We start from the raw sequence: 16583 nt of genomic DNA on the forward strand, positions 1-16583 counted from the left end.
GATCCTCTTGGTTTCTGGTGGCTCAGCTAAAGAAGGGAGCTTTTGTATGCCAGTTAATCCATCTACTGAATAGAAGATTTATACATTTGCTTGTTCTTTCAAGGCCCTAGCTTACACCTGTAGATMTAACAACATATGAAGTAACATAGACAAAAATCATGACATTGGCCCTCAGAGAACTACAAAGATTTGGGTGCAAATGTCTCCATGCTAGAGYCAAGGGAATGGGTAAAATGAATAAAGGACTCTCTCTGCTTAAATCTACTTCTGCTTACAAGGCCAAAGTCCTGGCTTACTCTTTGTTTGTGTGTCTTAATAAAGAAACTCTGTGAGAGGKACTAACTCAAAACTCTCTTATGTCCGTGAGCTAAGCAGGAGAAGTCCAGGGACTGCTATGTGGTGGACTGACATCCAAAGGTGTGTCAGACTCAGCTCGAAAACGAGTCTGTTCTTCATTATCCCAAGAACCACACTCACAAATCAGCATGAAAACAGCATTTACACAATGAATTAAAATGCAAATCTATATTTTATTCTATGAAATTGAGACAAATGACATATAGTTGGAGCTTGCCAGAGTAGCAATTACAAACATTAATCTAGGTTTAGATGATGGCTTAAGYCAAATTAGAGGATGAGATAGGAACACTTACACCAGAGCTAGTGAAACACTACAGAGGAGAGGGAAAAAAATAAAATAAAAACCACTTGCCGTAGTAATGCGGGTCTGAAATATAAATCAGTGATAAAGCTGCTGCTAAGACCTTGTGCAGACTCCAGGGAAGCCTCCAGCCAGAAGGTGTGCATATGATACAGCACAGCAGCCTGCCGTGAAGGAAAGCCAAGGGAATCTCTGAGCGCGGGGTAGAGGACTTTGCACTTCACTGCTGCCGCCTGATGGGATGTGACACCCTCCCAGAGAGGGTCCTGTGGCAGGAGGCCAAAAGCTTCCACTGGCCTAGGATTAAAGTGCATAACTGCTATAAAGACATATTTACACTAGGTCTGATTTAAATGGCGTGCAGCACAATCAGATCACTTCGAAGGTTTGCCTCGTGCAATCATTTCCTTTGTCGGAAGTCAGAAAAAGGTTGAAAAGACAGTGAACGAATTGTTTAGGCRTTGAAATTTAACCCTGTGGAACCCTTACAGCGTATCGCAGTTTGACACAGTGGGAGCACATTCGCCAGGGGTCCGTAGCCTCTCCTTTCTTTCCACACAAAAYGTGTACGATAGCATTGTGTGGTACGGCACGTGCTCCCGAGCCACGAYGCGCCATGCCCTACCCTGCCTCCTATCTGCACCCCAACTGCCCTCAGCATTGTACAGCTCTGTTAGGGGAAGCAACAGCTTCAGACCCTTCCAGACTCTTTGGAAGCCCTTGCGTTACAATCCCTATTAGAAATTGTACAGGATTTGATTCTAAAATAGCCATAATGACTGTGCAAAAATGTATTGGGCATTAAGTTGAGTGAAAGGATTGTTGTAATGTTCTTCCACTAGTGCCCTAGCATTAACAGCGTCAGAATATAACTACCAGAAAGGAAAAGGCATTTGGTACAAGTCATTCAGTTCCAAGAGTTCGTTCTGTTGCGGGCTATGGGAAGAACCCAGCAGGTATGGCTTATATATCAGCATTCATGATGCCAACAGTCTCTTTCTCAGTTAGGATGCCACACAGCAAGGCACTGTGCTTCCCTTGCTCCTCCTGAACAGGATCAGAAAGCACCAAGGACCTCACACCAGGAGCTCAGCCCTTTGTAGAATTAAACCTTAACATAAGATAGCCCATYGAGGCTTTTGTAAACTGTTGATGATGATGTTGACAAGAATTAAAAAAAAATAGTAATTTAAAATTTGGCAGAGAAAACCCACTCTAAATCATTTCCAACTGCAGTAAGTCTTTGCTACTGTTTGACAAGTAATAGGAGAGACTATCCCCATTTTATAACCTTACTCATTTAATACGTTTAAGAAAGTAAGACAAGTTTCTCTCCTGCAGGGGTTTTTAAATATTGTCTTCCCACTGCTGTTGCCAGTATTTCAAAATCTCATTCCAGAAACATTGTTTATCAGTCTTTGGGAAAAAAACATACTAGGAAGAGAAAAATGGTTAGAAGGAAAGAAAAAAAAGTAAATGACAATACTGTATTAGTTAATGAATATTAACAGGCTGTTCCCTACTACTATGGTACACCAGAGGAGTAAGTAGAATGTAGAAAGTCTTTTCACAACATATAATAGGACAAAAACATTTCCAGAGGCAAGAGCTAATATCTCCAATATCCTCCAGGTGAATGTGGTCTGCAAGTTCAAAACTGTCTGAGTTCCAAATGTGTTTGAACTCAATTCTGCAGCAATTTCTCTTCTTGAAGAGTAAGCACAGAGCAACCTTAGTCCCATCACTCAGATCAGTGGGAGTCAAGAATCCCCAGCTTTCCTCTTAATGTGCTCAAAACTTTGCTAACAGCATTCCTGCAGCTGAGCAGTTCTCTGCTCCTCCTAAGCTCCACAAGCTCTGCTGAGCCAAGTGGGTAGCACTTCACATGGTCCTTCCCATGGGGCCACTGGAAGTCCCAAACTTGTTCTATTCCTTCCAAGGGGAACAAAGATATATACACCCAACCATGCATTGCTCCATTCCTCTACGGTGAATCTTGCCTTCACGATGAGGWCTTTTGCAAATACACTATCCAGTGCACGGACCATAATGCCACTGTATCATGCAGAATATGGCCTTTTTATCATAATCAGATCTCATTGCTTCTTTATTTTGTGGTTACAAACATATCTGGAGATGTAAAATCAAATCACTTTCCAAAATGCAGTGGTAGGAAATACTCACTGCAGAATTAATTCCATGGTTAGAAAAAACGCTTTTTCCCCTCATCAAGCTGGGGAAGCTCTAAAAAATATACAAAGGCAAATGAGGAAAATGGATAAAGTACTGAGAAGGCTAAAATCTGAATCAGATGATCACAAATGTTTCTTGTGGAAGGAAAAAGAAATGACCAGTTTTACAAAGCTTCTGTGATAAATCATTACCCCTGCCTGAAATTCCAGACACAAGCTCTATTAATTGGTAGTGAAGCTAGAGGAAAACAAAAAGGAACAAAAAATTTGCAATAATTTTGTAAAGAACAAAACATATCTTTCAGGAAGTGCTGAGCTCTTTCAATGGTTTAAACAGTAAAATGAGATTTCACAATCCAGGGAGAGTTTCAACAGTTATATTTGAATTGCAGTCATAAAAGCATAAATGTGAAACACAGCTCTAATTAAAAGAAAATATATCAATCAAAGTTTATAAAACTGGGTGGTAATTTTCTACCCTTTCCAGAAGAATCTCAGAATATCCAGGGGAATAATACCTGAAAGAGAAACATTTTTTTTGTGCATTAGACTACTTAGCAGAGAATATGCTTTATAATGAAACTCTATTCATACTTCTGTGGATTAGGAGAAATACTAGCATTAAACACTGGTCAAGGAAATCTGTACTTATTCCCCGACAGTGCTTAAAAATCCGCTTTTCAACTTACGTTATCATTTATAGCTAGAAGTCAGGTTTTCAAAAAAAATGCTTGGCTTCTTTTAGGGCATGTATGTAAGTGGATAGTTTTAGATAGGTTCAGCAGCCAACAGCATTGTCTTTACTGGAAAATGTAGATGTTAACTTCTTGTGAAATTATGGGGTTTAACATAACAGCATGAGTTTACACAGAACCATAGACTGCCAGAGGATAGTATTCTCTTGTTGCCCATGAATTATAGGTACACATCCCCAAAACTAACACGAAGCTCACATCAATGCAAGTGACATTGATTCTGGAACATAATTTTATCACAACCACCTTCTTTCTCTAGTGCCAGCTCATTGTGGAGATTATCCAATAGATTTTCTCTACAGCAGAACCCTATGGTGCCATTACTGACCGGCTGCCATCCAGCTGGGTTTCAAAATGGACCAGCTGTGGGCTTCCAGCACACAAGTGTCAGCAAAGCTGTATTTAGTTTTTGTTTTCCAGGTTAAACAGAGTATCTGAAATTTATTGCTGTTTTATTCTAAAAATGTACATCACAGTATATTTCTGGTTTTGCAGGCATGTAAGCTGTCATCTCTGAATGCTGAAAGCTTTAGCTATAAAGAGAGAAATACACTTCCATGCAATGCATCCCTAAAATGTATTTAAGCAGAAATCCCTGATGTTTTCACATTAAAGAAGATCCATTCTTCTTGCTGATTTTCATTTTCTGGATGATTATGATTTCTGCATAATGTAATTCCTTTTAAAACTACTATTAGTTTTTTGATTGTAAAGCAAACTTTTCAATGCATTGTTATCAGCTTGAGTCTGCAAACAGCCTGAAATAACAGCTCTCCAGGACAAATCCAGAGCTGGAGTTTATTACAACAGCTGTGCCTCAGGGACATCACTCTACCGCACAAAGAGGCAAGCGGAAGATGCTTGAAGGGGGCCTTTTTTTTTTTTTTTTTTATTACATCACAGCCTACTTGAGTAACCTTGTTTTGTTTACAGAAAAAAAAGCATCTGTAACACAGATAAACATTAATTATATCCAGAAAAGTGTAAGAAAATGTCCCCTTCCCTTCTGAAGTATCCATATTTGCAGCTGTAAAATAAAAGATCTTTGTGATTTTGCTTTTGTCCATTTGACAGCCTTGACTGACTTTCTCATGGAGACAAATAGGGCTTCATTTTGCATGATTTAGTYTGTAGCTACTGTTAGCTAAAGAACTCTGTTGCTATAATTAAAAATGATAATATAAATTTTCAGAGCCTGTAGAGGGAGTCCAAGAGTACATCATCCTTTTGATGTGTTGATGGAGGGAAGGACTGGTAAATGGACATCTAGAATCCAGGAGGACATTTCTCTCATTATTGCAATTTAGGATGGTGACATTTTGACTGTAAGCTATTTAATAGCGTTTCTGTATTCATTAAGGGCAAAGTTCACCTTGGTGCAGACAGCTGGTGTATGGCCCTTTTATATAACACTTAAGCCTCATGATGAGGCTGGGGGTGGGGGGATGAAGGGCAGCTGGGGCAGAGCAACTGCGCAGCAGAGCTCCCTGGACCCTCTGTACAAGAAGAGCCTCCAAATATGCTAGCTTGCACCGGCTCTTAAGGAGGTCAAAGATACAGCCAAAGATCCACTAGTACCTGTATTTTGTGGCCTGAGAAACCCACAGATAAGCTCCTGTGGCAAAGTAAACTTCCCCGAGATTCACAGCTATGAGGTTGTGCTGAAGCCTCATAGTTTGGATGGAGCGGRTCTGACTTCTCTTCCCAGCTCCCTGTAAGAGTCTGATTATTTGGACTTTGTTTAAGACAATTAAATTTGATCCTCGAAATGATTTAAAAAAGAGAAAGTGTACAAAAGTACATATCTAACTTCTGTAGTTGGTGCTGCAGTGACTAGGGGGGCAGCTAACCAAAGGTTATGCTGTTTAATAAAAACAAAATTCACGTAAGWGTTAAACTCATATTTTAAATCCTTGTTTTCTGTTGTTCCTGTGAAGAACATCCAACAACATTGTAAATAYGAATTGTTTAGATTTTCCATACCTTACTATTTCCTCTGGATAGCAATTGTTAATAGAGTTGATATACTCCTGAAGAAGCGACCCAGGCTCTGCTTTTATCTCTTGAACCTTTTTTAGACCACCAGTTGTTACAAAGAGACGGCGTGCTTTGCTATCATGCGGCAGCACCTACGTACARAGAAGTACATAATAAAAACAGGATTTTTTAAAAGGAATCTTTGTGCTACTGGACTCAAATATTGTTTATTTGTTTTTAATTCAGAGGACATAAAATGGAACACAGAGGTGCAACTTCTGTACTACTATATTTTAACATGCAGTTGGACAGGAAAAACRAAATCATAAACCAGTCCTTTATGGTTATAACATAATTTAACATGTACTTTAATATATAACAYATATTTAAAAATTGATTTGAATATTTATCTTTATGTAAATAATATTTCTTGAATTATTCTTAGAAAGACAATAAGATTGCAGAGATTAAATAGATAATAAAAACAGAATACTAACAACGAATAACAACAGCATCTGTTCCACTTAAACCAAGTTATTCAGGTCTTTTATGTCAATTCCCACAGTTTAATTGTATGGCAGAATTTTATATCATTATAATGATTTAGTAYAGATTATTGCATGAAAACAATACTGAGAATTCTTGCACGTGAACAATGCAGCCTTGAGGCATTACATGCTACTATTAAATTCCTAGATATTAAAATCACACAGCACACCGTGTAGTCATGGAAGCCTTTTACAAACACACACAGACACACACAAAGCAAAAATGTTAAGTTTCTGCAGCCAAAGGGGATGAGAAGCAGAAATGATCAGACAATACATTCTGCACTCCCAGAGTAATGCCAATATGCAGTTTAGTCCAAAGGAGAGAGGGAAGCGAGGTGGGGGCTGGGCCAGGCAAGGGAGAATGACATGTAGTCCATAGGCCCACAGGGCTGCAGTAATATAAAAAAAATAATGCAAGGTATCAGCTGTATCTAAAACAAAAACATAGATGCCTTTAAAATCAACTCTGAGAGTTATGTACTGTGTAGGCAAAAATATTTTGTAAGCATTGAAACTGGATGGACAAACGAAGTCATAAATTTGACTGTATCTCTGTGTAAGACAGAGCCTTCAAGGTTGATGGGACTGCCTAACAGGATGGAGGAAGAGAAGGATGAGATTTCCGTCATGCATATCGGCCAACAGCCTTCATTTCTCCAGTCCCTCTAGGCTATACATCAACAAGCAGGTAAAGAAAAGCAGGGGAGCACCAAGCCCTCCCCCGTGGCATGCTCCACACAAGGGTCAGGAACAACTGGGATCTTTTCACTCTGAGAGCTGGAAAACTGGCTGTTTCCACATACCTCCCATAGCAAGAGCTGCCAAGGAGGGACTAGCAGTGAGACAGGATACAGCCTTTCCCCTGCCTTCCTCCTCCACGCTGAGACTGCCAGGCTGGGTAAGAGAGCAGAAAACTCTCTTGGAAGAGGACCTAAAGATAGACAGCACCTCTGAGACACACTCTCTCCTGCCAGTCCAAACTRAGACAGCAGACCACTGCAAAGATCCTGAGAAGAGTAATGCTCAAATGACACAGTGCAGCACCAAGAACGGATAGCTTCCCACTCTGAAGGGCAGCTCAGAAAATAAGGCTTTTACTGTGCTATAAATAAGCTGACAGAAGCAGCACTTCTCAGGTCTAAGAATAGGAAACTTCTAAGTTATGGTGCAGAAGACAAATGCTTTTGCTGCAAAGAATTTAATTTTAAATGCATAGATTAGAAGAGCTTATACCACACAARTATAGTTTGTTTAATGCAATGTAGGAGGAGAAGAATAACGAAACAAAGCAGAACATCAGCAAATACGAGGGGCGCAAAACCATTTCGACACTGAATGACATTCAAATCTATACCCTGGTAACCAATTACTACACACTCAACTCATTAATAGCCCCAGTCAGCACACAGAAGCTAAATGCATTGGATTCTGAACAAATCTTTTTGTACAGACTAATAAGATGACCAGACAAGCCTAACTGTAGCAATCTAGTCCAAAATATAAACAGTATTGCTTTCAAGTCTTTGGTAATCAGAACTGAATAACATCTACAGTGTTTCATCTGGCCRTTTCCAGAAAGAACACCTCACCAAGAGAGTCTCGACCCCCCTAATAGACTGTACTGTACAATATTTCACAAAAGAAAGATCTATAGTCAAGCAGGATTCCCAACAGCTGGTAGAGATAGCAGACACTAGAAATCTCCTGACTAGTCAGGAATTACTTTCCTAATTTGAAATATTTTGATTAAATTGTATCACTTTCTACATGCTGCACTCAAATTGGCAATTCAATAATAAACTGTTTCAAATTTTGAGAGTGATGAGAAAAGATTTGGTATTCCTTAATTTTTGGAATTAAGGAATGGGAAAGCCTTTACCTTACACTGCTATAAAATACTGATTTAAGTCACTCCTGTATAGACCATTTGCACTTTGTCTAAAACAAATGCAACTTGGATTAATGATACATTGGCTCAGCAAAAATATTTGCAYGAGAATTAATATTCTACTTAATCCCAGAGGCAAGGAGGAAAAAAAAAACCATCTTGCTTATAAACAATTGTTTTTCCTCTGTCTAGAACGAATTATGACAGGTTCCAGATAAAAACGCATGTAGCTTTTTCAGACAAAAGAATAGGATGCTCCAAGGGATGTTTCTAAAAGGGATGCTTGAGGATCCTGAGAAAACAACTGAGACTGCCTTTAGGGATACTCTGTGTTTGGAACGGTAACTTCCTTGTTAAATGGAAAACAATGAACCTATTACCCRTCAAGTAAAGCTCTTTCTTACCTTGCTGAACTGCCCAACAATATGCTTCAGAATATTGGGAGGGGCATCATGCAGCAAAGGCTCAAGTGCTGGAAGATATGTGCATTTCTGCAGGATGTTCTTTAAGGCTTTTTTAGTCTATTGAAATGTAAAATAAAATTTTGCTGGTAAGACATCAACAAAACAACAACAGAATTCACGATACATATCACTGAAGTCTGATCAGAAAAGTGAATTGATCAGAACTCTCAAAGAGCATTTTCTGAATAAAAACTATGATATCCATCAGGTTATTTAATGAAGAATCAATTTTCTACTTAGATTTATTAAACTTCAAAGCCTACAGTGCATCATATACTTATTATGTTATCTACGGTCAAAGTAATGGCAATTTTCTTTTTACTACAATGGAAGCAGGAGTAGGTCCCTTAAGTAAATTGAAGTAATGTAATATAATAAGAAAGCTAAATCAAACCACATTTTAAAAGATTGTATTTTAGAAGTGGCTTATTAGGAGAGCCTGCTGGCCTGGGATAGCAGCGCAGTGCACTGCCATTCAGGCAGAGAGAAAGAGAGAGAGAGAGAGAGAGGCAGTTGTGTATCGGTGCCTTGCTTCTGAACAAGAGACATGATGCTGGCTACTGGATTATAGATTCAGCCTTGATATTTTGGTGACCACTGAAAATGAATACGCAGAAGTCTTCTTATTTTACAGCTCTGGGATTTATTATGCCCTAGTGGACTGTAAAAGGGCACAGTACAATATGGGACACCATGTCCTGTCATATTACAGTGTTAAGTCAGTTCATTTACTGCCACACAAAAATAACAAATTCCAATTCTATTATTTCCTACACTGAGAAGGCCCTAAATGTGAGCAGTTCTATGTTTCCAAGAGCAGGGCCTTGAGTTTTTGTTACTGTTATATTAAAATAGTAAGAATGTAAACAAATCTGCAAGTAGTACAACACTTTGTACTTCCAAAAAGGGAAAATTTACAAACTGGACAATTATGAAAAATTATAGCATTTCCAGGAGAAAGCAGGTCTGACCTAAACTGTGAAGAAGGAATTGAGTGACTATGTGGCTGTAACATATGATTTGACAACCTGCACATGCATTAGGATGAGCCAGGCCTAATATATGACCCAAAATCTCTCAGGCACCCTCCACCCAGGAAATTTGCCTCAGCAAACATGAGTCAAAGTCTATACCATTCAGCAACTTTCAAGTACTTATACCTGTTGGTTACAATAAATATCTCACATTGCAGACATGGTGAATATACTTGCTTTTACTTGAAGATCTTCTGAACTGTGTGTGTCCATATACATAGAAAGCAGTGTGGGTAACACATTTGCTACTGCCACAGCACGTGCATGCTCAGGAGTATGTCTTCCAACCTGCCCCAAGGCCCAAGCAGCTGCTGCCTTAATATGATCTTCATTTTCTTCTATCAAGCAGGTACACAGTGGTGGTATTCCCTGTAGTATTCATCAAAAACACAACCTTCACACATTTAGACCAGGGAAGGACAACTTTAAACGGACACAGTTCATTAGAAATGTTTCTCTGTTTACACTCTTCTACAACAACCTATAATAGATCATATGCTAGTGCTGTCATTTGTTTTTTAAAACATCACGACCAGCAAGAATTTTTAATAATCTTTACAAATCTAGTTGAAAGACAGATCGAAAGACAAATGAAAGACAAATTCAATACTCTTAAGTCAGAAGGTAGTTTGAGCTAACACATCAGCTTTAAAGGATTGAAGGAGTACATGACACAATTCAGGCTGTAGTAAGAGTAAAGGTTTCACTTTTGTCACATGGAAAATACAAAAATTATGAATTTATGAAAGAAGTTTAAGATCAGAAGGACTCAATCATAAAGACATCTAACTTTTATGTGCCACTGTCCACAGTACTAAATTTCGCCTCACAAAGCTGTTCTTGAAACCAGTAGCTTACGCTGGCTGATCCAATAATTTCCAGAAAGCCTTGATTTGATAACATCAAAGGATGAAGAACTTCTCACTTTCATTCAGCTGCAACTGAAGTTCCTCTGGCTCCATGTCATAGTCTTTATCCTTTCTCCACAGGATGATGGAGCCATTCAGTGGCTAGTATTTTATGTCCAGGAAGTACTTAAACATGAGTCATTTTACAATACTTTAGGTACAGTAACCACCTAGAAGATCTTTTTCATCCCCTGAATCATTTTTGCATCTTTCCTGCACCCTCTTCAGTCTTTTCAGGATTTTCAAATACAGACAAAAAAACTGTAGAGAGTATGCCACTGTGGTATCACTAGTACTACAGCTAGATTAACCTCTCTCTTCCAATAATATTTCACCTTCCACTCTTCAATACATCAGAGGACTGAACTGTTGTTTTTCCTCAAAGCACTGCAGTAGAAGACCTTATTGAAGTGTTTGTCTGTTCTGATCCCAAAAAACATTTTTTCTAAATTCATCCTTTCCAGGATAGAGTCCTTCAGTATGTCTTTACACTATATCAAGGATGTCTTTAAGCCATATCATCTTAGATGTGTAATAGTACCTAGTTACGCCAAAGTGTATTCCTTTCAAATGGTCCCAGATCTCCAAGCCATCCCTTCAGCATTATGTACCACCCCACAAAGCTTGGCTTCATCTGGAACAAAACTTTTTAAAACTGGGTTGGGGGTTTGTTTGGAGGGTTTTCAGGATTATTCATGAAAATCTTTAATGTCACAAGAGTTTGCAAGCAGGCCTACAAATCTCTCACTGCACTTCCACTCAGTTCTAGCTGCAACCATTACTCTTCAAATTTTGTCAGTTAGGTGCTTCCTTATCAACTTAATCCTAGATYCATTCTGTGCAACTTGAAGCACTTAACAGCAGAAGTATGTTTTCTCTAGGCATCCCTATCTATTTTCAGTGGAGAGACAGACACCTCCAGAGGAGGGGGGTCTCCAGAGTAGGGTGAGCCAGAAGTGTCGCTCTTCAGCTTTTCAAATGCAAAGGAGGACTATTTTTGAGCAATTCTACCCTTTGTGCATAATTATTAATGTTACATTGTAGCAATTTCTATTTTTTACCTTGCATTCCTATTAAAAACTGAGGAACAGAAATATCTATTATTTCATTTTTCCATTCAGATGGTAAATTTAAAATGACTGGCATAGTATAAGAATGGGCCAACAATGCATACTGAAATTACTTCCTTCCTCTTGCCATTTTATAGTCAACATTATTCACACCAGAATATTGCATCAGGCACTACTTTCACCTATTGCAGATATTACAAATTCTCACTCTTCTATATTATTGCCCAGCAGAATTTATTTAAACCCAAAAATGTATTGCACCAAGCTTATCTCATTTGAAATATTACTTGCACAACTGAATCAAACTATGCCACATTTCAGAAATCAAGATTTTTACAAGTTTGAAGACTTCTGTTGCATGGATACTCTAGTAGTACTGGCAAAGTCATGCTAGTGCAATGAAAAATGTGCCATTAAACATCCTTCTTTCAGAATGGGTTTAGATGTAGCCACATCTAAATACTCATTTTAAGAGAAAATAGATCACAGAAATTCACTGAGTTTTTTTCTGTACTTGGGCAATTGCAACACAGAGAAATCATTTACTGGAGTATAAATGGATGTTCACAAACTAATCCATCACAACATATTACAAAAGTTTAAACTTCATAAGGACTCAGTTTGACCAGGTGCCACATACTTTCAGACATGGCAAGTGACATTACTATTAAAAAGTGTATTCATCAACACCAAGTGTATAATTCTGTCTCTGAACAAATGCCCTGCCTATGTGAATTTGTGTCTCTTTCTCAGAACACCACTGAAGAATTACAGGAAGACGACAAAGTGATAGCTAACCTTGGAGAYGATCACTGCCATCGACAGGTTCTCTGAATGAGCTGCTACATAACCAAGCATCATGATGCCAGGCAGTCTGACAGTCCCTCTGCAGCTGCCAATGCAATCAATCACAGCAGCAACTCCACCTGCATTTACTATAAGCTGTGAAAGCTGAAAAGATACAGCAAAGATTAGATACTGTTTAGTATCTACATGCATAAAGCACTACATTACAGAAGTCTTTAACTGTATCACCTCTGATTTACAAAATAACGAATAAGACTGGAATAAGACTGATGCATCACATTCATTGTTGGGCACTGAGTGCGCCATGAAGTTCACAGCAATAAAATTATTAAACTGTTTCATTACACTGATTGTGATTGACTTTACGCAAGGAAATCAGGATTCTGAATTCTTGATGTCGAATAGGATGGACTGACATATTCTTAACCCCATGAGCATACATCAAAGAATCATGCAATAAAAGCCTACACAGGAATGACTTTAAAGACACACCTACTGAGCCACATACTCTTTCATATCAGTGCTCACTTATTTTCTGAGCCAACATCAGATTACCTGTGCAGGAACAGAGGAAAAGGCCCATTCCTTCTGGCACATGCACACTGCACAACCTCTGCTGCTGCCTAGCAGCCCTTAGGGATCCCCCCCACTGAAGCATGAAGCCAAAAACAAGTGTCATAGCTGCTCAAAACCAGCTGGGAGTACACCCTTCTGCCATGTTAGAGCACCCTAAAAGAAGTGTCTAGGGAACATACTTGATGGGCAATGGAGCTTGCCCCTGAATGCAAATTTATAGCCTTGCTATAGATGATAATCAGGTCTATAGTCTTTGATGCCTACTGTATAGATAAAGCTATGCTACATGCGCCTTTTCTAAATGGTATCACTTCTCACATCACTTCAGGGACAGTAGTAGCGCACACATGATATCAACAATGTATAAAAATTAACATGATTTCATATTGTTATTATTTCCTGGTATATTGATAGACATAATCATGGGGGGGAGGTGCTTTCAAAGAAAAAGAAATACATTCTTAAATGTTATAATTAAAGGCACAAAGGTTAGCCACTTGGATTTCCAATCCAGTTGACTTCTATGAACATGAAATCTACTGTAGCCTTGAAGCCACTAAAACAGGATTGCTTTATTCATGAAACAGCTAGATGAAATTTAAAGCTATTACTTAAAAAAAACCTGTTCACATAACTGGCAACTGCAGCTGCTGAGGGCCAAGTCCCATGTCTGGCTGCAGCCACACGTGCTTCAATACATAGAGCTCCTACACAGACACAGTCCCTGCTGCTGTGAGCCTCACACCCCTCTACAAGTCCCCCAGATCCTGATCTTCATATGAATTTTACTGCCTATGCAGCTGGAGAGCAGAGACCCAACAGAATGTTAAAGGCCAGCCACAGCTGACTACTGTACAAATATTGGTTACCAATTTGTCTTTGCTGTAATGTGTGTTGCTCCAGCAGAGCTGTCCCCGAGGTACGGGGTTCATACTCATTCTGAAGTCAAACACGTGGACAGAAACCTTCCATAGAGGGTCACCCAGATGCTTTCTGCAGCACACTAGGGAGGTGCAAAGGCAGACGTTCCCCTTGCACAGAGGATCCCGTGCAAATAGCTCTCGTGACAGTACCCGGAGCCGTGCGAGTTTAGCCTTTAGCTTCTAACTCTGGTGCCTACCTTTTGAAATCATCATCTCTCCATTTGTTTGAGAAAGTAAAGTTTCCCCCATCATGAGGTGCAGAGAGAAAGTAGAAAATGTGACAAGAATATAGCCCTTAATAACCAACAGGCTGAAGAGCCAGCAGCACAATCTTCATGTTTAAACACTTCTCTGTTGTTAAGCTGGAAGCATGATTTTGGAAGGGTTGTGTTCAGCATTAGTGTGTTCTACAATATTACGCTGTCTGTATTTCACTCCAGAGTTTCATTCAGAGCCTTTTAATTGATCTATGATCTGACAGATTTACATAGTTGTAATTATTTGCTTTTCCTGTTTATTTCATATTCACTTTGGTAAATATCTCCCCTACCCACATCTCTTATTGTCAAAAACATGCAAATGCTGGGACTCAGATCACAGACTCAAGCTAATACAAGAAACTACTACTACAATAAAAAAAATATATAATAAAAAAGTGAATTTTTGACTCTCATTGTCACTGAAAAGAAATGAAAACATGATCCCTGCTGCCCAAAGCATTGAAAAAAGACACACACACACGTATTATTGTTAAAAGATGTTCCTGTGATCTGTAAGTCCGTATCACGACTCTTGTGAGGCTTTACCCATGATTTTTTTAAATGTCTAGGGCTGACAGTACTATCAGCCTAAAACTCTTCTCTGCACTGATATCTGACAGAATGAAGTATCCAGGTATACATCATATCATTCCCAGTTTCTCAACCCAATTCATATTCAATACACATCTCATAACATCAGCAAGCATTTCCACATTGTTCCAATAAATAAGCCAAACAGCTATTTGCCCTCCCTTTCAAAAAGCAAATGACAGAAAATCCTGTATTTTATTTAAAGTATAAAATCTAATGATACGACCTTGTATTTGCATTTTCAAGGTTTTACCTCAGGCGTATGCTTTGCTATCTCTCTAATTAAAGTTGCACCATTTTTCTTGACATATTCATCTGAGTCCTTCAGGCATGTGAGCACAACTGGGAAAATTTCTGCTTCAACCACCAACTCTGCAAGATCCACTGAATGCTTTGCTATTTGGCTTAGAGCTGACAGCACCTGACGCTAGTAAATAAAAATTGTTATAAAATGAACAACATACAAACAGCCTGCAACACACACTCCTCCTGCACACAAGAATCTATTGCATCAAGGAAAACAAAGCAGCATAGGGAAAACAATTACAGCTATTTCACAATTCACTGAGTCAATTCATGCATGAATATAATGGCATAGAACATTCACTGGTTTCTGAATAAAAGTTTCTCTTTTGTTTTATCCCATTCAAGCTAGCTATGTAATAAAAAAAATTATATACCATTTAAAACTATAATTTAAAAGAATTTAGTGAAATCTACTGAAATTATATTTAGTGGCATAGCATAAATTTGATCTATCAAACCTTATATTAAAGAATTTTTACCTACTTCTTAGAAGTGGCATTTTTATGTTGTCATTTGTTAGTGTAAGATAAGAAAAAATGTATTAAACAATTTTTGCCAATTAAACCAGTGATAAAATCTTCAGCAAGGGCTATCAGACTGCATTATAAAACATAGTAACACATTTAATATTAAATATTTTATAGTATAATCTTAAGTGTATAAAACTCMTTTTTGTAATGGGATTATGCAAATTACATGTATTTGAAACATGTTAAATAATGTTAAAGGACAGGTTTTTATGCACCAGACCACAATCTTCAGATGGTACTATATAATTCTAAAAAAATCACTATAAATTCTATATACTTTAAAGATTAGGTCAGTTGTGCTTTATGGAGCAGTAGTTTTTATCCACTAGCTAACTATGAATATGTTCAGAACTCTCTTTGTTACTAACTGTATAGTTACATTTTTATAACATCAGAAACAAGAGCTTTCTAAATAAATATGCAGATTAGTGTCTTTGATTTAGTATCAAGTAACGACTGGCATAACTGAGATAAAAAAATAATTTTGAAATGTACCTTCAGTTTAGCATCAGGGTTCAGGATCATCTGAGCTAAGTGAGCGATAGCTCCTGCATCCACAACTGTCTGTGCTAACTCTGGAGAATGCTTTGAAATATCACCGAGTGTCGAAGCAGCAATCCTTTTCAAAGCAATTTCTGGCTCCTGGATACAGAGCACTAAAAGAGGAACAGCTCCTGCATCCACCACAGCTTGTGACAGTTCTGTAGGTCCAAGGAAAGTAATTAAGTGAGTATGGGTGACTGACCCTTGTGCAAGCCATTTTTCACCCTGACAGATACAGCAAAGGAAAAAGGGGAGGGTGTAGTTCACTGTCTCGACATCTGCATTTCAAATCAGCCCTCCTGGTTTCATAAACCGTGTGGACCAATCCACAACTGAAAAGAATGCAGGTCAATAGATAGACCTCCATTTACATGCACACATTTGAGGTAGATTAGGCTGAAATGGTTTGTTATTCTGTTTTCTTTTTCTTTTTTTAAAGTAAGCAGATGTCAGCTGTTTAAACCCTGGCTATTCTACACTGATCAATAGGAAAGCATTTTATGCATGGCTAACAACAACAGAGAAAGCCAAAGTACCAAAATTTTAC

The 16583-nt window shown here is 38.4% G+C and overlaps 1 protein-coding gene across 1 annotated transcript in view; it reads right to left on the reverse strand.

The window, feature by feature from the left end:
• Positions 1-510: 510 nt before the first annotated feature.
• The window catches only part of SPAG6 (sperm associated antigen 6), a 46835-nt gene continuing 30762 nt past the window's right edge, over positions 511-16583 (reverse strand). Inside the window, exons 6-12 of the mRNA XM_085318322.1 lie at positions 15989-16194; positions 14911-15084; positions 12299-12451; positions 9700-9891; positions 8429-8545; positions 5592-5737; positions 511-3371 (exon numbers count right to left, since the gene is read on the reverse strand). Of these exons, the coding sequence (XP_085174448.1) occupies positions 3305-3371; positions 5592-5737; positions 8429-8545; positions 9700-9891; positions 12299-12451; positions 14911-15084; positions 15989-16194 (1055 nt within the window). The 3' untranslated portion in view covers positions 511-3304. The remainder of the gene's footprint in view (positions 3372-5591; positions 5738-8428; positions 8546-9699; positions 9892-12298; positions 12452-14910; positions 15085-15988; positions 16195-16583) is intronic.

Source organism: Rhea americana, unplaced genomic scaffold (assembly GCF_003343005.1).
Source record: "Rhea americana isolate MKP2758 unplaced genomic scaffold, rheAme1 scaffold_53, whole genome shotgun sequence".
Lineage (NCBI taxonomy): Eukaryota > Metazoa > Chordata > Aves > Rheiformes > Rheidae > Rhea > Rhea americana.